The sequence below is a fragment of the Osmerus eperlanus genome, chromosome 12 (genome assembly GCF_963692335.1).
Source record: "Osmerus eperlanus chromosome 12, fOsmEpe2.1, whole genome shotgun sequence".
Classification (NCBI taxonomy): domain Eukaryota; kingdom Metazoa; phylum Chordata; class Actinopteri; order Osmeriformes; family Osmeridae; genus Osmerus; species Osmerus eperlanus.
This window is the reverse complement of record NC_085029.1, coordinates 16,147,919-16,166,786: the sequence shown is the minus strand read 5'-3', so window position 1 is coordinate 16,166,786 and position 18,868 is coordinate 16,147,919. Positions and strand designations below refer to the sequence as shown.

Here is an 18,868-nt window from a genome sequence, read left to right as displayed (position 1 = left end):
TCACCCTACTTGCCTCGGGAGAATGTCCCTGTACTTACTGTAAGTCGCTCTGGATAAGAGTGTCTGCTAAATGACTAAATGTAAATCTGACAGTTGGTGTTAGGCAGGCGCTGTGTATTCTGTAAAGCTAATTCCATAAACAACTAAGACATAGGACACCAGAGAACACTAGTAATGAACATCACACTTCTATAATGCACTGAACCTTAGCTGGACGTACCCTACAGGATACATCTGTCTAATCATGACACCTTGTCTTGACATCCTATTTTCACAGTCCCTGACCTGGTTTTAAACTGGTAGGAAGGACTTGGACATGACTCTGGGGGAACAGGAGGTTCACTTAGGAGCAGGTGGTAGCATGTGTGGAGCGAGAAAAAGGCAGTTATTAATTGTAACTGTGGACAATAGTACCCTGACAGCTTCCTACCGAGAACAGCTGATGGTCTCATTAACCTGCTAACCGTCAAAGAACGAGATGAGAGGAGAATGGAGGGAGATTAAGTGCACATTGGAGGTAGTGACACATCAAGGATGGGGTGGCAAGAAGCTGAAGCAAATACATGTTTATATACGTACATCTGATGAAATATATTTTATTTTGATAAAAACTTGCTACATGGCATGGAAAAATATATCTACCAAAAAGTGCATCACCTTCTCTAAGCACAACTCATGATTTAAGTGGTCAAGGCTAAAAAAAATAAAATAATAATAAAATAAAATACATTCTTAACATCTGTATCTAACAATGATCAAAGTAGTTCGTACAGCTGTATCTTCTGTCCTTGTACCAAAAAAGAATACCTTTCAAAGCAGAAATGTTAACTTATCATGAAATAACAATTGTATTTAAAGTTGTTTTGAGATTTTCTTGGATTTTTAAAAAGTAGTTTTTTTAATGTTACAAAGACTGTTTGGTTCACCTACAGGTAAAAACTAGGGGATATGTTTTTGGAACAGAAATTTCAGTTATCAACGGCCATTCTGCAAGTTCTAAACACACTTCAAATAGGGTAAGCAAGCTTGCTTGATTAATAACTAATGGGAGTGATGAGCAAGAAACTGACGTTCTGGCTTAACAAGTGGTTACCCAGGTCACCAAGGTAACAGATGTACAGCCCAGTAATGCTGAGGAAAAGCTTGACGGGTTACAACACAACAGACGGCAAACTACATTTTGGAATCCATTGTACATTATTATAACAATTTTCTTCAACTAAACTGAAAGAAATCTATATCAAAATTACTGTAAAAGTATTAGAGTGCGTAGTTTTTGCTTGTTATTCAACAAATCTTCATCTCTCCTGATATATCAGCATGAAAAAATAAGTGATTGCAAATATGATTCTCCCAAACTTTTGAAAACATATTTACACAGAAAGCCGTTGCAGGCAGACAGATGGGTTTCTCAATGAATAATGTTCAGCCAACAAGCCTTGTATGAATCAGTAGGAAACCTACAAAAGGCACACAAAAACATTCCCACAATCGAAACAGTTTTAGGACGGTACCGTTTCCTGAAAACAAAGAAGATACTTTTGACACTTTCTAGAGTCTCCGAGGACCACAGATTTTTACAGAACCAAGCAACAGTCTGAGGCGTGTGCAGGCAGAGGTTTGAAACCTATCAGAAGGAATGAGGTCCCTTCACATTCCTTTTTTAGTTTTCAAGAAAATGTAAACATGTTTTCAGCCGAAGTGTTCATAGACACTCATCACAAGTTAATGAAAAACCTTCACATTACTTTAAAAAGCAAGAATGTTCTGCCACTAACGGGTGCATGTTAGATTTGCAGTACCATCCCTTTACTAATACAATGTCAAATGAAGGTAAGTTAAAGACTAAATACAATACATGGAAACAGACTAAAGGAATTGTTGCTATAATCATTTCACACAACATAAAACTTGCGCAACATAAATTAACAACAGAACGAAAGGAATGTGAGCAGACTGCAACTCTTACTCCTCACAAAAAAAGCTTCTGTATCGTAGCAGGATCATGATGTTGACTGAATGATAGTATTATAACAAGGTTCAGACAGGTAGTTCAAACTAAAGCCTTTGCTAGAACAGTCAATCAATATCACTAACTTTGAGGGGGGTCTGTCATTCAGTACTGGCTAACAAAAGCGAAACACACTGTTCAAAGACACAGGCAGAAGTAACACTTCACCTTATGATGAACCAATATCTGCCCCTCCACCCCCCCCCTTCCCCACACACACACACACTTCTCTCAAACCTTTCTTCCCCTGTTCCACCTCCCACACATGAACAAGGTTCACCCAACAGGATGTCTAGGTTACAGTTCAGACAGTCCGTCTCCATGTTCATTCAGCTCCATGGAGTAATAGTCCAGAGGACGCCTACGAGCAGACAGACATCATATACATCTGTGTGAGCTGAAAGCCATGTGAGTGGATTAAGACATTCAAACTATCAATATCCAATTTTTTACAGTCTTATAAAGCACATGAATGTGTGTGTGTGTGTGCGTTTGAGTGGTTAAATGCAGTATGTCTGTGTGTGCGTATATGTGTGTGTGTGTGTCCTCACCTCCTCCTATAGAGGTATGTAAAAAGTGCTGCTCCAAGCCCCAACAGAAGCAGTACTCCAGCCACCAGCCCTATCTGCAGACCCAGGGCAGACTCTGTAACACACACACACACACACACACACACACACACACACACAAACCAACAGTTATCAACCCTCCCCCAGGACACACACACACCTGCTTCTACCATCACAGTACCAACACCAGCCTTATTTTCTGATAAAACGCCCTGGAGCCTCGTCTCTGGGGACTGTTACAAGGTGACCGTTTTCTGTTCTCTGTGTTGTGATGGGTCGTCGTGTTTGGGAGGCATTTGGGAGCCAAAAGAGACGGCTGTTCTTGGTGAGCTGAGCCGAATGAGAAAAGAGCCAGAGAGCTCATCACTAATGTCGAAGAGGGCCACCTTCTGGACAACATGAGTAGTGCAGGTTTCGAGGTAAAGACTTGGATGAAACGTACAGATAATAACTACTAGTTAAAATGTGACTCAAATCCTAGGCCTTGAGGCAGCTGCAAGAGATAAACACTCCCGTCTGCCAGCCTGACTGAAGGAGGTACAGTTCATCTCTGAAAGCATGGGATAACCCAGAAAGCTCAAACTCACAGCCTTGAGGGCTTTCCTGTGTGTTTTTGCGTTCATTCCATCCAGTATCCTGTGTTTTGATTGGCTTTTGGCACTTAGCTGTCTGCCATTTCTCATTTCTCAACATCTGGAACACGTCTAACGACTGGACACTGCTGTTGTTTTCAGTCGAAAGAAAACCGTTTATTTATTTGACAGACTTTGTGCGGTCTACGTTTTCTTCTTACTTGTTACAGCAAAACGTAGCTTGCAGTTCCTGTCTAACCTTCAGAAATGTAAACAAGAGGTGGATCCAGGTTGGTCAGGTGAGGAGGCTGGAGAGTAAAGGGGTACTGCAGGACTCACCTGGGCTCATGTGGCGCCCAGTGGCAGGGGAGGAGCAGACGTCCCCCTGTAGAGGGGAGGGCTGTGTATGGGACATCTGGAGGATGAGCGCCCTCTGGTGGGTTGACAGGGCCTGGATGTTCCCTCGCACCCGCAACCAGCCATCCACACATGAAAAGTTAGCCCCTGTAACACGCACACACATCATCATCATTCAACGATAGGTATTTACATTTGCATTTAGTCATTTAGCAGACGCTCTTATCCAGAGCGACAAGTAGGGTGAAGTGCCTTGCCCAAGGACACAACGTCATTTTTGCACGGCCGGGAATCAAACCGGCAACCTTCTGATTAATAGCCCGACTCCCTAACCGCTCAGCCATCTGACCACCCAGATACACACGTCATACAGTACGTGTGTGCTCGTGTGCGTGCGTGCGTAGTGTCTCACCCTGCAGATAAAGAGCAGAGATGCCACAGTGACATCGCTGCTCCAGATAGCCCGCCACCTCCATGACTCTGCTGCCCTGTATCAACCCACTGCAGTCTAGACAGACAAGACAGATCGACACAAAGAGTGAGAGCAAGAGAGACAGAGGGAGGTAGAGACAGAAAAGAGAGAGAGAGACGGAAGGGGGAGGGAGGGAGAGAGAGAGAGAGACAGAAAGGGAGAGTCAATTAATTCATATAACAATGGCTAGGCAACAGATATATCTTTTTGCCATGTGTCATAACAACAAGATTGTCTGAATCCCTCTGAAACAGTCAAACATATAATCATAGCTATGCACTATAATTTTCCAGTTGAAACTGCGTACTTCCTGAATGCTCCTGCCAATCACTGCTGAGAGGCCCCAGGCATAGGTCAATGGCACTGGAGTAGGCGGGGCTAGGACAGAGGTTGGTCAGGTGGGGGGTGGGGGAGGAGCTTGTCCAGGAGAAGGCGCTTCTGACATCACAACACGAACAACGACTGAGGGAGACGGGACCGTCCTCTACGGACCTGCGTAATGACACACATACACACCAACACACACACCCACACAGAGCTCGTCTCACTCTCTTCACTAATACCCGTTATTCAGGGACGACACGCATATGGGGAGCTCAGAGCCAGTGCGACCTTACCTGAGAGCAGGCATCACCTGCTGCCCCCAGCTGGCGGAAACGGTGGAGAGCAGCGGCGGGCTGTCGCTGAACACCAGCGTGTCTCGCAGGCTGCTGTTGGACAGGGAGGTGCCGGCTCTGCACACGCTGAGAGAGCCATAACACAGGACCACCGCCCCGCGCACCGGCACTGTGGCCCCGTCAGGGAAGGCCTGGTCTGGGGGGGGGGGGGGGGGGGGAGAAGAGAGAGAGAGAGAGAGAGAGAGAGAGAGAGAGAGAGAGAGAGAGAGAGAGAGAGAGAGAGAGAGAGAGAGAGAGAGAGAGAGAGAGAGGAGGGGGATGGATGGATGGATGGCATTTAGAGAGATAGAGAAGAGAAGGGTGAAGGGACAGTCGCAGAGAGAGAGAGACAAGGAGGGAGGGAGATAGGGGGAGAGGAAGAGAGAGGTGTGAAGAGAGAGCGATGGAGAGAGAGAGAGAACGAGCGAGAGAGGTGGCCGTGTCACTCGGTTACTAACGGTTCCTCTCTACCAGCTCTGCCCTCACCTGCTCCGGTGACATTTCCAACGAGGTAAAACCCGTCGAGGTTGGTGAACCGTGTCAGAGGGAGGGCCATCACTGTCCAGGTGTGGTCCTGTTCAAACACGGTCAGGTATAAACCCTTCAGAGCGGTCAGGGGCGGTCCGAACAGCTCCACAAACGCCCTCTGCTGGCTGTGGTTGGTCCAGCGGGCGCTGGCCACCTCGCTGATGACCAGACCCTCTGGAGGGGGGGGTGGGATCGGACAGGCGTTGTCCTTGAGAGGGGTGGGCACGGCCACCTGAAACACAAGTAAAAAAAAAAAAAAAAGTTTTGTCGTTACCATCTAGGAGAGAGATGCGCCGCACCCTGCAGCCATGGCAACCGCAACCGCACCCGTGCCAAAAACGAGGGATCAATAATTCACGGCGCCCCCGTTTCAGCGTCTGTTCCTCGACCCCGATGACTCAAGAGCTGGCAGGCGCTCACCGTGAAGGCGGACAGGTCTGCAGGCTGCAGGCTGCCACAGCGACTCAGCCCCTCGTCTCCCGCCAGCGCCTCTGGGTCCTCCAGCAGGGGGAGCTGTTCCGGCGTGAGCGCGTCGCTCAGCTCCTGACACTCCTTGTCCGAGCCCCTCAGGCGGTACACCACGGCGTCCAGCAGACCCCGGGTCGGGATCCCCGTCTGGCCGGCCGAGGGCGGGCTGTAAGGGCTGCGGTAGAGCGCCACAGCGTCCGGGCCGTTCTGGATGGTGTTGGGCGGGAGGTGGACCGAGGGGGCGGGCACCATCTTGTCGCTGCCCACCAGGAAGAAGCCGTGGGCGTTGGTGTAGTATCCACTCAGGCTTATCTCGCGGTAGGGCTTGCTGTTGTGGCCGCTGAACAGCAGGAGCCAGAGGCCGTCCAGCGAGGCGCGGCGGGCGGACGGATGGAACAGCTCCACGAACTCGCTGTCCTCGGCTGAACCAGGGGTGTCGCTGTTCACCTCGCTGATGAGGAAGTCCTGACGCGCCCATGGGGGGAGCTCAGGAGGCATGTCTGTACCCACAGGCACCACTGGGGAACCACAACACATGGAAGGAAGGAATGTTCAAAAGAGGAATTATGTGTGCGTGTTCTCACCCTAACCCTTTTCTTTACAATGAGATATTAGATATAGACCAGGGAGTCAGGTGGCTGAGCGGTTAGGGAATCGGGCTAGTAATCTGAAGGTTGTTGGTTCGATTACCGGCCGTGCAAAATGACGTTGTGTCCTTGGGCAAGGCACTTCACCCTACTTGTCTCGGGGAGAATGTCCCTGTACTTACTGTAAGTCGCTCTGGATAAGAGCGTCTGCTAAATGTAAATGTAGATATGGCTTCTTATTTGCAGTGTTTACAAATAGTATCAACTAGGCTTTGCACAGGGGGGTTAAGCTATACAAAATATATTTTAGCATGTGTTTTTTTTATGCATCTGTGTTCTGTTAAAATTAATCCAGTTAACTCATCTTCCTTCAAAACAGAGTTGCTTAGTTTTGGTTGAATTAACAACATTAAAAAACCCGTGCATCCCAAGCCAGTGTGGTAAGCTTTAAGCAGTCTGCAGTGCCCCTCACCCGGGTCGTGAGGGCAGATCTTGGGCCAGGGACACTGGTTGGGCTGTCCTGGTGTGGGCGGAGCCTCCCAGAACAGCCCTGGGTTCCTCGTCCCACTGGCCGTCCCACAGCGGCTCAGGGGGAAGCCGCCCTCTCTGAACCTGAGGGGGTCAAGGGTCAAGGTCCAGGTCAAACGTACCGTCTCGCCAGCATCCGCCAAACAGGGTCAAATCCCCCCACGCGAGAGTGTGGGAATGAACAAAGGATGTTGGGATGATAGACTCACCAGAACAGTAAAGAGTTTGCAGTTTACATTGTCATAGGTATGTGCTATGCATAATGTCAATGGAATGAAGGTTTTGCTAATATGGTTGAAAGGTTACTGCAGGGCAAGGTTACGCAGTACTAGCAGTAAAAGGTTAGTGGCATCTAGTTTGGCATCGAATACACTAACACTACAGTGAGAAAGCTCCCTGCAGGATATTTACTGTACGTAGCACCCGTGTTGGCCAAATCTGCAGACACGACATCCTAATCTGCAGTTTACTAACATAGCTGGGAAAATTAGAGCTGTTTTTCACTGTGGATCATGACTTGTTAAATAAGTTATAGGAAGAACGACATTGAAAACAATCCAACAATCTGTTGCAGGGTGCGGCTGAGAGGACAGCAAACAGAAACTACCGAGCCCACATATGAACACACAGATACAGGAGAGGTTTTATACTGTAGCATGTACAGCTCTGGACAAAAACTGAGAGACCACTGCACCTTTTTCTTTCATTTAAAAAAAAGTTGGCAAGGACAATTTTGGGCTAGGAACAGAAGGGTAAAATTTAAGAGGCCATTGCAAATTTTACCCTTCTGTTCCTCACTCAAAATTGAATCAAAAAAATGAAAGAAAAAGCTCAAAAAAAGAAGGATCGCTCGTTAAGACAGAAGGATCACTCCTTAGGACAGAAGGATCGCTCGTTAAGACAGAAGGATCGCTCGTTAGGACAGAAGGATCGCTCGTTAGGACAGAAGGATCGCTCGTTAAGACAGAAGGATCACTCGTTAGGACAGAAGGATCGCTCGTTAGGACAGAAGGATCGCTCGTTAGGACAGAAGGATCACTCGTTAGGACAGAAGGATCACTCGTTAGGACAGAAGGATCGCTCGTTAAGACAGAAGGATCGCTCGTTAGGACAGAAGGATCACTCGTTAGGACAGAAGGATCGCTCGTTAGGACAGAAGGATCACTCGTTAGGACAGAAGGATCACTCGTTAGGACAGAAGGATCGCTCGTTAGGACAGAAGGATCGCTCGTTAGGACAGGAGGATCTTGCCTGCTGCTGAGCTGGTACGGCTCTGTGTCTGGCACCAGGGTCTTTACAAGGTCGTCACTGGGCGGGCTGCCGGGCCCAGCGAACACGAAGGCGTCCAGGGGGACCTCGGTCCTGCTCAGGGCGCTGCCCGCGGGGAAGTCTGCCGCGCTGCCCCAGTACAACGCCACCGCTCCCGAGTCATCTCCTGGGAAACACACGACACACATTCAAAACCGCTGCTTCGCCGGAGGCCAACACTCATGGTGGCTGTGTTGGTTTAGCAGAAGCTAAAAGTACAAGGGGGGGATTTGAACTGGTAACATCTTAATCTCCGGGTCAAATGCTTTAACCACTGAGCTATGCCTTTCTCATGGTATTCTATTCTATTATTTTATTTGCACTCTGCGACATAGGGAGAGAAGAGAAGATGACTGAAGGCACTCCAGAGCTCCTGCCACACAAAATTGTCAGCATTCATCGTGACACAGCTGGACAAGGATCCTTTAGATAGACAAAAAAGTAGATTATTGAAACTAATGAAAGTAGATCGTCACAATTGAAAAAAGTCTGCTGGGTCACTCTCACCTTTCATGTTGTTCTTTCCTACGACGACGGTGACTATGCCCTTTCTGGAGACGTCTACATCCACACTCATGCTGACTCTGTCCGTCCTCCCGTCCAGTACCACCAGCGCCAAAGAAGCAGAAGACAGCATTTTTATCTCCACGTACCCGTCCACCTGACCGCCTCCCAGCTTCAGCTCGTTGATGACTGAGGTGTCAGCGGGGTACCCTAAAGTTGAACAGTTGTTGCGCTGGCCGGGAGAAGGCGCCGCCATCCGGAAGCCCCAGTGGTCCCAAGACAGGAGACACCTCTCAAGGGACTCGTCCCCCTCGTAGAAGCCTTCATCCTCCACAAAGGCCTCCTTCCCGGGGGTGAGGATGTCCGCGAGGACCTTCGGAGATCCTCCGGACCGCCACGACGTGTAGACGGCCGCGTCCACCAAGCCCACGGCCGTGACGTTCATCTTCTCGCTGTAGCGGGCGGCCGACGTGTGGTAGAGAGCGATGGCGTCCGGGCCGTTCTGGACCGTGTTGGGCGGGAGGAGGATGGCCGGTTTGGGCAGCATGTCCACCGAACCCACCAGGAAGAAGCCACGGTCGTCGGTGGAATGGCCCTTCAGGTCCAGAACCTTGTAGGCCACGTTTCCATTGCCGTTGTAGAACACCAGGGTGTAACCGTTCAGGGAAGCCCTCTGGCCACTGGTGTGGTACAGCTCTACAAACTCAGTGGTGTCCAGTTTGGGGTTGTCAGCGTTGATCTCGCTAATGATGAGGCAGGATTCACCTCTGACCTGCAGCACCACCAGGGACACTGAGACCCAGACAGTGACCACAGGAAAGGAAAATCTTAACACCATGGCTTTCAACTTCCCCAAAACGATAAGTCAAAGTTGAAATGCATGGACGGGGGTTGAGGTTCTGCAAATTAAAATAGAGGATAATGCTTACTTAGACATTCAGACGATGTGGGTATTGCAAAATAATCTTGCAAAAGGGATCTGATAGTTGAATACGAACAATTGCAGGCTTTGGGAGTGTAATTCTAGCAATACTGTCTTACAATCTTACTCATCACATTCATTAACCCGTACTGAGGTTGAAATACTTTAATCATGAGCGATTGGAAAAACAACAAAAACCACATAGGGCCTACCTGTCTATTTTCAACAAGACTGAACAAGTTGAGAACAATATCACAGTCAACATTTTGTGACTGTGTTGAAAAAGGGCAGACGTTTAAAGGGCAGACGTTTAAAGACAGTTTTGTTTTCCCAAAGGACTGGCAATTCTTATAAGGGTTGTTTACTGCATGTGGAATTATTCGTCTGTGGAATTAATGTGGAATACACGTTTCAGACAGCCGCGAGATGTAGTGGGGGTAAATGCAAGCAGCCTTTTCTTGATCTGCCACTCGGTGATGTCGAGATTGAACAGACTTAGGTATTGTACAATGTTGTGAGTCAATGGTAACATTCAATGAAGCTTCATAAATCCAATGAACCTGTTGGTGGATGTTATTCTGGACATATAGACCAGGCTACATTTGACAGATTTGCGTAGATTATTTTCGACGTATTGGACCAAAATACGATAGAGAGGCGATATGTACGGTCATATTGGTTACAGAGTCATGGACAGCCAACAAAGTTTTTTTTTTCTTCAAGGCAAGCATTTAGTTACAAATATGCTATATGGATGCACGATCCAACAACTGGAACTTCGGATAAGAACAGTGGGGTGTGATTCACTCGTTATATCCTACCATTCATCACCGCAACAGTTATTCAAGCCACGATAACGTCGGCTATACTAGCTTTATTCTTCGCTTCGAAATCGGTATTCAATCAAATGCCACACAAGATTACAAGCGGAGACATGACTTACCCTGGTCTTCAACCACCTTCTCCTGCGACGAAACGCTTGCTATACTGTTACAATCCCACGGTCGATGACTAAAATGCAGTAATCCGAGAGGGATATTTAGAAAACTTTGTTACTGTCTCTGCCGCTCCCAGCGTTGTGAGTCTCCTCATTGACAAAGCACTTTCTCCCCCCTCTCGCGTGCGTGGGCGGTCGGAAGGGGATGATGCTTTGGGATCCTTCTCGTGCTGCGTAACATTCCAGGCCAAGTTCAGCTCTGTGGCAGGCTGGTCTTAGAATACAATGTGTTGAAATGTTAACTCTAGATTATATTCCTGTTGCTGCAAAGGGTATCTGGCTTTTGTAAAAAGCGTTTTACATTGTTCCTAATCATTTAGAGATTAAAGGAATGTCCTGGAAGAGTTTACTGCGCCTTGATTTACGGCCTCTGTCAGTAAAATCGTCAAAGAATGCGTGATTGACATGGAAAAGGCGGCAAATAAACCTTTGCCGTAATATAAAACAGCAACAATGTATGAACCATTATATATATATATATATACCTATAAATATATATATATCAAATATATTGACATTTGGTTGCAAGGTATTAAACATTTTAACAGAATATCTATAGGCCTATATCTAAAGCCAAAAAACCTTTCTGTAAAAGGTACCCCAGTCAGTGGAGCTGGGGCATTTTGCTGGACATTGTATGAAATATGTTGGGGTGGGATGGTTTATAAATCAAATCCATATCCATTTTAATCAAAAGTAATAATTATTTAAAAAGCACGACATGTGCAGTAGCCTACATTCAGTAAGTTACATGCAACCACAGTTTCCCTATCACACGTATAAATATATCTAAAGGGTTAGCTTTAGACCTATCTAAGGAGGAAACAAACGGTACAAATCCCCCCAATATTCAAATCTGGTCAAAATGTCCCCCCCAATATATTGGTATAAAAATATAAATAAAATATAAATGTGCTACGCTAAGACAGGCAACCACGCACGCTGTTCGAAATGATCATAAAAAATGTAATCATATTCATAACTAAACGTAAAAAGTAAAAAAAAAAAAAAGACTCCATGGCTACGGCCTTGTGACTGCAGAAATAAGGAACCAGTTGGATGCAGAAAAAAAGAGTGAAAGGGAACTAAATGTATATATTTTTTTTAAGTGTTGGGTGTTGGACACATTTCACAAGAATTTTGAGAGAAACAGAACGACTGCTATGAAATAGACACTCCTCACCAAGTCCCTGAAGGTAGGTTCAGATGAATCGGGCCACCAATCAGAAGGTTGCCGGTTCGTTTTTACGGCCGTGCAAAATGACGTTGTGTCCCTGGACAAGGCACTTCACCCTACTTGCCTCGGGGAGAATGTCCCTGTACTTACTGTAAGTCGGGATAACTGTGCTCTCTATAAGAATAGGAACAGTAAAGTCCCCCCCATTGTTTGGGGGTGCCAGAAATAAAAAGTGACAATCATTCTCATATTCATTCACATTTTCATATGGCAAATTAACTTAAAATTCTGTATTAAACAATTGTAGACAAATGCACTAAATATCCACTAGATGGCCCTATCTGCACAGTTATATAATTACATTTTGAACCTGAAAGCAGGGTTCATATTACAGGGGATTTGGGGGGGTCTGACCCCCCAAAAAGAGGTAAAAACAACAAGTCGGTGGGGTCGATACATTTATAAATTGGTACCTGTAATGTTGATAGTGTCTCTTGTTCTGGTACAGCATTGTTTATATATATATATAAATATATAATGTTAACCCTATTTATTAAAGGTAGGTTAACCTGGCTGCGCTATATCTGACGTAAATGTAAAAAAAAAACGTGTCTGGACTGCAGCCTCGAAGCTGGATTGTGCCGATTCATTAACAGACAGGCCACTCTCGTGCCAGGTCCCCACCGGAGCTATATTGTCTGGACTAGTTTAGCGTTGTTTGTCTGTCTTGAATGCAAAACACTGTCATTCAATTTGTATGCCAAGGTATGAACTCGTTAACAAAGTAGTGCCTTAACCCCCCATTAAATTACAAGTTTCAGCCCCGTTCGCTGAAGTCTGGTCTCGCGCCATCTAATTAGCCTGTGTTCTGCACCTAGCGGAGTGTGAGACGGGCACACAGCGGCCCGTGCAGCAACGTTAGGGGAGAACACAGGAGAAGGGAGACGAATTAACAGAAGCTAAAACTGTAAAATGCCAAGCTAGTTGACAGTGACTTCACTGTTCAGGTCAAAAAGTAAATGAAATTGTCAACCATTGAAAATGAAGGCCGGAATTGCGAACTTGTGAGAAACTGATTATTTCCTGTATAAACTGTGGCATTTGTTAGACTCGTCAAACCGTTCACAGCAATGTGTTTATTAATTGGGAAGAGTAAGAGCTAAAAACATCCATTAATAGGCCTACATCAGCTTTTGACATTGAAGAAGGTCAACTGGAATGTTAATGTGGTACACTTGTGCATACCAACCGCAACCAAAAAGCCTGTCAATGACATTTCACTCACTGTGCATGTGAGTCCTTGAGCATTTTCAATTGAATTTCTGTCAAAACACTTTTCACTGCTCAAAACGTCCAAGCGGAGACGTCGACAAACCTGCAAGGTATTCTCTGACAGCCACACACCCCTTCCCCCCTCCCCCCTCCCTCCCTATGTGCTCCATATTTCCCTCTCTCTCTCCCTTCAATCATCCAGATCAGTTTTTCCTTCGGGCTACACTCACAGGCTTTTACAAGCCTCAACTGGCAAACTACTAAGATAAAACGAGAAGCGAAACATGACAGAAAGCCCGGCGTCATCAGACCTATTTAAACGTGCGTTGCGGTACAACGACATTGGCCCATCCATCCCGGCACAAATAGGATCTTGATGTTTCTGTGAGGCGGATGAATGTCACGTCGCTCACTCTGTCAAAGCGTTGGCGCGCCCGTGCTTGGATCTGAATAGTGTTGACTCATTCTGGCGACAGGAAGATGCTGAGCGTCAAGCCTGAATCATCTCGTAGATTTTACCACCAGCACCAGCCTGGCCTGTGGGAAAGCATATGCACTCGCCCGGAGTATTTTGCCAACCGCAAGAACAACACGGTTCAAACAACAGGCACAATCCCAGAACCTCACACATCCTGCCTTAGACTCCCTGTGGAGAGCCACTTGAATTGCAGCACAAAACAAGAAAAGCATCGATAGTGACCTAGTGGACTCATGTTCCTGAAATAAGCCAACCTACCCATCTGTCGTGGTCATGCAATTTCAGTGCTGGAAAGCGGGAAAAAAGATTAAAACATCGTCTTTGATAGGCCCTTGGTTCCTACATGAGCATAAACATCATATCCCCGGATATACCACCAGTTTTCTTGTCTGACTTTGCATGCCGAGGGCCCTGATGACATCCCAAGGGTTCTCCAACCTCATTTTCCGTCTCATTAGTCTGCGCCGGATGAGCTTGGCATTCTGGGTCCAGAACCGCGTTCGTGGAGGAGAATGTGGGGTAGAGCTCAGGAGGCGGGGTAAGGGTGGAGTTAGACGTGGACTGGGGGGTTTAAACCATCGTTTTTAAGGAACAAAATAACAACGAGATATGTGTTTGGTAATGATGCAGTTCATGTGTGTGGTGTGCGTGTATTGTGTGCAGTCTGTGTGAGTTAGTGTGCGTCTGTGTGTGAGTGAGTGTGTGTAGGGTCTACCTGGGGCAAAGAGAGTATACCTCACTGGTATTTGACATTGATAAATGATGAGAAACAGACTATGTTGCCTCTGTGAGACACACGCACAAATTAAACGCGCGCACACACCCTTGACACACACACAAACAATGTACTACCCCATCCTACTCTACTCCACGACAGCTGCCCAGACCACCCCATCAGCATTCACCATGCATCATCACCTCACTCCATCCAATCACGTAGGCTTAACCATGTACAGTGTGTATGGAGCTCACGCCAAGAGAGAATCCTTTTGTGTTCCCTCAGTATTCCCAAGGTCATCTAGAGGGATTCTACATTGCCAGCTCGTCAATACTTCAATTACCACCCCCCCCCCCCCAAAAAAAAAATTAACATTTGGGTCAGCCAACTGACACACACTCATGCATGTTTGTTATTTATACACGCATGCATGTATAAACAACAGTTTGTGTTTATACATGTATATATTATAGTCAGCTTCCAGGTTAATGATGATGACCACCAGGGTGTAGCCGGTCAGATGCTGTCTGGATAATTGATGGATGTGGTCCTCTGCTGACTCCCTCCTTAAGGAAATTAAACCCACCCGTCTATCAACCGTATGAATCCTCACGGTCATGTTATGCCTGTTCAGCTGATGTCCTGTGGGAATTTCCACACATAATCTAGGAGCGGTCCTTTGAAAGGGTTAAAAGTAGCGTGGAGAGAATGAGGGACGAAATACCGTATTTGACATCAAATTCAATCCACTTTATTAATCCCGAACGAAATTCAAGTGTTCATGAAAACTCTGCGGTGCAGGATCAAAGATGAAGGTTCCTATGGTAACTACTGACCTCGACGCACCTGACCTACATATGTTGGCGAAAGTACGTAATGGCGGAATGCTAACCATCTGTTGTCAGCACTCTTTCCCTTCTTTTGAAAAACCCATCAGATCTTCAAGAGCAAACAGGCAGCACTGGGCTGTTGTCCTTGGTTTGTGGGACAAACAACCTTCCAGACAAGCAGTGCCAACACTGACAGCTATTTTCTAAGATAAACAATGTAGACTGTGTAAGTTAATCTGAGACGTCTTATCTCCACCGAAAACTGACTTTAATGTAGAAACATTTGGCTTGAAGTGCATTCTGTTGAAACGTGCTCAGTAATTGATGGGTGGAGTTTTCAATGGGATGCAGAAGTTCATGGGTCTTGATTTATGTTTCATCATCAATAGACAGGATCTGTATTGTATATCTGTCAGACTGATGGAAGACCTTTCCTAGTTGGTGGCTATTGATGTATCTCACAAGAATGAGGCACTACATTTAGAATTAGTAGAGTCTGTCTGACGGGAAAGAAAGTGTCTTCCGCGAATAGTTGTTCCTGGATAATAGCATGTTTGTTCTAGTTCAGTTAGTCCTGATCTGAGACAAGGACGGTGATTTGTGATCTAGCAATGTGAGACCCAGCGAACGGAATCGCAACTCTCACCATGGGCCAATGAGGAGTGTTCAGACTTGACGGAAGGTCAAAGGTTAAAGAGCCTGTAACCCCTAACCCCCCCTCATGCTCTCTCGTCTCATTTTCCCCTTCTCTCCTTCGCTGGGAGCCTGTCACTGCATTCTCTCTAGGGTGCCCTGCTTGCGAAAAATAACCACTCTCCATTCCCTCCTCCATTCTCTTCTCTATGCTTCTCTTCTCTCCTAGTTTCATTGATTCTGCTAAGACAGGGCAGAGGACAGTGGTTCCCCATGGGGCACTCTGGGTAATAAATCTAATTCCTGTCTGCATGTGTGGAGGCTCGTGGGAAACCGATGGCCCAGTTTTCGCCCGGACCAATATATCCACAAAATTGCAGAAAAGTGGGCCAGAAAGAGGGTTTAAAGATACACCTGGACGTTTGTCTGCTGAAACAACCCGACGATGGTGTGACGTTGTGTAGCTTTACAGGAAGAGGGAGGTTTGTTTTGCCAACATGTTGTCTTGGTCATTTAGAAGGCAGACCAAGGGCTTGTGTTCTTGATATAAATTATTTTCAGAGAAAATAAGAGACTGTAGAAGGCATGAAGGTGTTAAGGAATGTTGAAGGTATATAATGTTATTTTACATCTTCTGTCTTGTTCCCGTTAAGAACAACTTCAAGAACCACAGAAGTGTCAAAACTTGCTCCATGAACAAAATATGTTGACCAAAACCTGTGGGTTGCTTGAATAGACCCACTTCTACCAGAATGGAATCACATTTTTGTTCAATGCTTTCCAAGTTTATTTCAAGTGTACCCTGTCTCCTCAATGGCAGTGGAGCATCCAGCCTTAGACTCTGTTCATACACCGCAAAGATTCAATGAAACTGTCTTATGACGTCTCCCCTGACAACCTGACTGCTCTCCAGATTCACATTGCTCCTGTCCGACTCCGAGAATGCCAACGAGGCAGACAAAATGTCAAATCTTAGAGAGAGGCTCTATTAAATGTGATATAATACCCAGCCTAGGCTGTTTGACAATACGGTGGGTCTTAAACGTCAGAGAGCTTCGGCTCATGAAGGTGTTCCCAATGACTTGGCTTATTTTTTTTGTTGGTGTTTTTTTAAATGAAACGTCAGTTTAGAGACTGTTCTCTCTCCCCTCCCACAGCCTTCTCTCAGAACATCTGAGAGCTTCGCCTTTTCCCCTTGGTTCATTTGCATAAGTCATCAGGAAGTGGGAATGAGTAACCGCAACACATCTCCAGTGATGGGGGAAAGATGTGAAAATGTCATTTACAGGACCTCAGTGTGGCTCTCTTTTCTGCTGTGTTGAAGAATGAACCTGTAGAATAGGGGAATAGGACTGGCCAGCTATGACTGGAAGAAACATAAGAGCATGTAGTTAAACAAGTTACAATTAAACAACATGAACTTCAAAAGTGCAAGTGTACCTGTAGGAAAGCAAGCAACAATAATATAATTCACAGCGAGTACAAGAAGTTAAATCAGTTACAACTAACCAACAAGAGCAACAAGTCCCTCAATAAGAGTAATTGTTTTCCTGGAGGAAGCTAACATCAGGTCCAGCAAATAATTCTTAAGTACCGTTGTATTTCCAATGTCCACATCTAGAGATACTACCATAAGTGTTATATACTTTACATACCATGCATAACGTTTGAGAACAACCTAGTGGCAGTAGCAGAGAGTGTTGAGAGGGAGGGACTCAGGTGGCTGAGCGGTTATGGAATCGGGCTAGTAATCTGAAGGTTGCCAGTTCGATTCCCGGCAGTGCCAAATGACGTCCTTGGGCAAGGCACTTCACCCTACTTGCCTCGGGGGGAATGTCCCTGTACTTACTGTAAGTCCCTCTGGATAAGAGCATCTGCTAAATGACTAAATGTAAATGATGAAGACGGAAGTGTTGAGGGGCATGCCGCTAAACCAAACTGGGATGTTAACTTTGACGTGGTCCCACCAGGGTTTTTGCAGAGTACACATTGTCCCAAACAAAGATCATTGTTAGCTTCCAATCCAAGTGGAGGTGACGGTGAGCAGGGAGGATACAGGCAGGAAGACATCTAAGTCCACCAGTCTCTACACTACTGACACAGAATCCTCTCCTATGCCCACAGAGGCCTAACCCACTTTAACAAGGCTTGAATTATGCGAAGGCTATACGGAAAATAAAAAAATAAAAAATAAATAAAGAGAAGCTCCAGATCTGAGCGCTGGTGTTAGAGGTGCTGTTGCTGGGAGGCAATGTGGCAGCTAACAGATGAGAACAGATGAGACAGACTGCTCTAAAGATAGGCTCATGTTCATGTACATCAACTGAGAGGTTCATAGGAAACTGTGACGTCAAGCTGTCCACAAATCAAAACAACGTCTCATAAACATGATCATGAACATGACTTGTCTACGTGAGCATCTCATTCACATCAACATGCATAGATGTAGTATGACTAGAGAGACAAGACAGAGATATATTTTAACCCAGATGAACACTGCCTGCCCCCTTTAATGTTTGTTCTATTATGATAATCTCTTCACTGAACAACTCTAAAGAATCATTGCAGTTCCCTCAGGCAATTACTGCTCAACCTAGCAAAGCCTAGGGGGAAAAAATCCTTTGCATTATCACAGCCAATCAGAGAGCTCTCTGGTCCCCCCCCCCCCAGCCCTTTCATCCTGAATAGAATTAATACGCAATGCAATAGAACTGTATGAGTTTTCTGTCAATTGCCCTTGCCCGAATGATTGTTTAATTATAAATGTTAATCGACTGGACAGCAACCATTTTTTGAATGGTTCATAAAAAATATATTCAGGGAGTCAGGTGTCTGAGCGGTTAGGGAATCGGGCTAGTAATCTGAAGGTTGCCAGTTCGATTCCCGGCCGTGCAAAATGACGTTGTGTCCTTGGGCAAGGCACTTCACCCTACTTGCTTAGGGGGGAATGTCCCTGTACTTACTGTAAGTCGCTCTGGATAAGAGCGTCTGCTAAATGACTAAATGTAAATGTAAATATGTTTTGAAGGAAATTGTTATGAGGAATGATGTAACACACTTCCATGTCTCCTCACACCTCCCTCCTAAACACATCAGAGCAGAGGTGTTGTTAGACATAAAACTCTACTGGGGCACAGGCCCCTATTCGTATTCCTTTTTTTCTGTCAAGCTTGCTGCGCACAATGCACTATAGGCTATAGAAACTCCCCTTGCTTAACCCACTATACAACAGTTCAGGGACTCAAGTTTGATATCATATTTGGAAGGGACATCAATACTTA

General features: G+C 46.0%; 1 protein-coding gene across 1 annotated transcript; it reads right to left on the bottom strand.

Moving 5' to 3' along the window:
- Positions 1 to 2,206: 2,206 nt before the first annotated feature.
- si:ch211-183d21.1 (uncharacterized) lies at positions 2,207 to 10,650 on the bottom strand. Its single transcript, XM_062474939.1, has 12 exons — positions 10,426 to 10,650; positions 8,564 to 9,459; positions 8,000 to 8,183; positions 6,693 to 6,832; positions 5,586 to 6,151; positions 5,124 to 5,397; positions 4,599 to 4,794; positions 4,289 to 4,473; positions 3,922 to 4,017; positions 3,492 to 3,656; positions 2,563 to 2,656; positions 2,207 to 2,372 (listed from the first exon to the last, which is right to left on the bottom strand). The coding sequence occupies exons 2-12, from the start codon at positions 9,396 to 9,398 to the stop codon at positions 2,309 to 2,311; spliced, it is 2,799 nt and encodes a 932-aa protein (XP_062330923.1). The 5' UTR covers positions 9,399 to 9,459; positions 10,426 to 10,650; the 3' UTR covers positions 2,207 to 2,308.
- Positions 10,651 to 18,868: the final 8,218 nt, after the last annotated feature.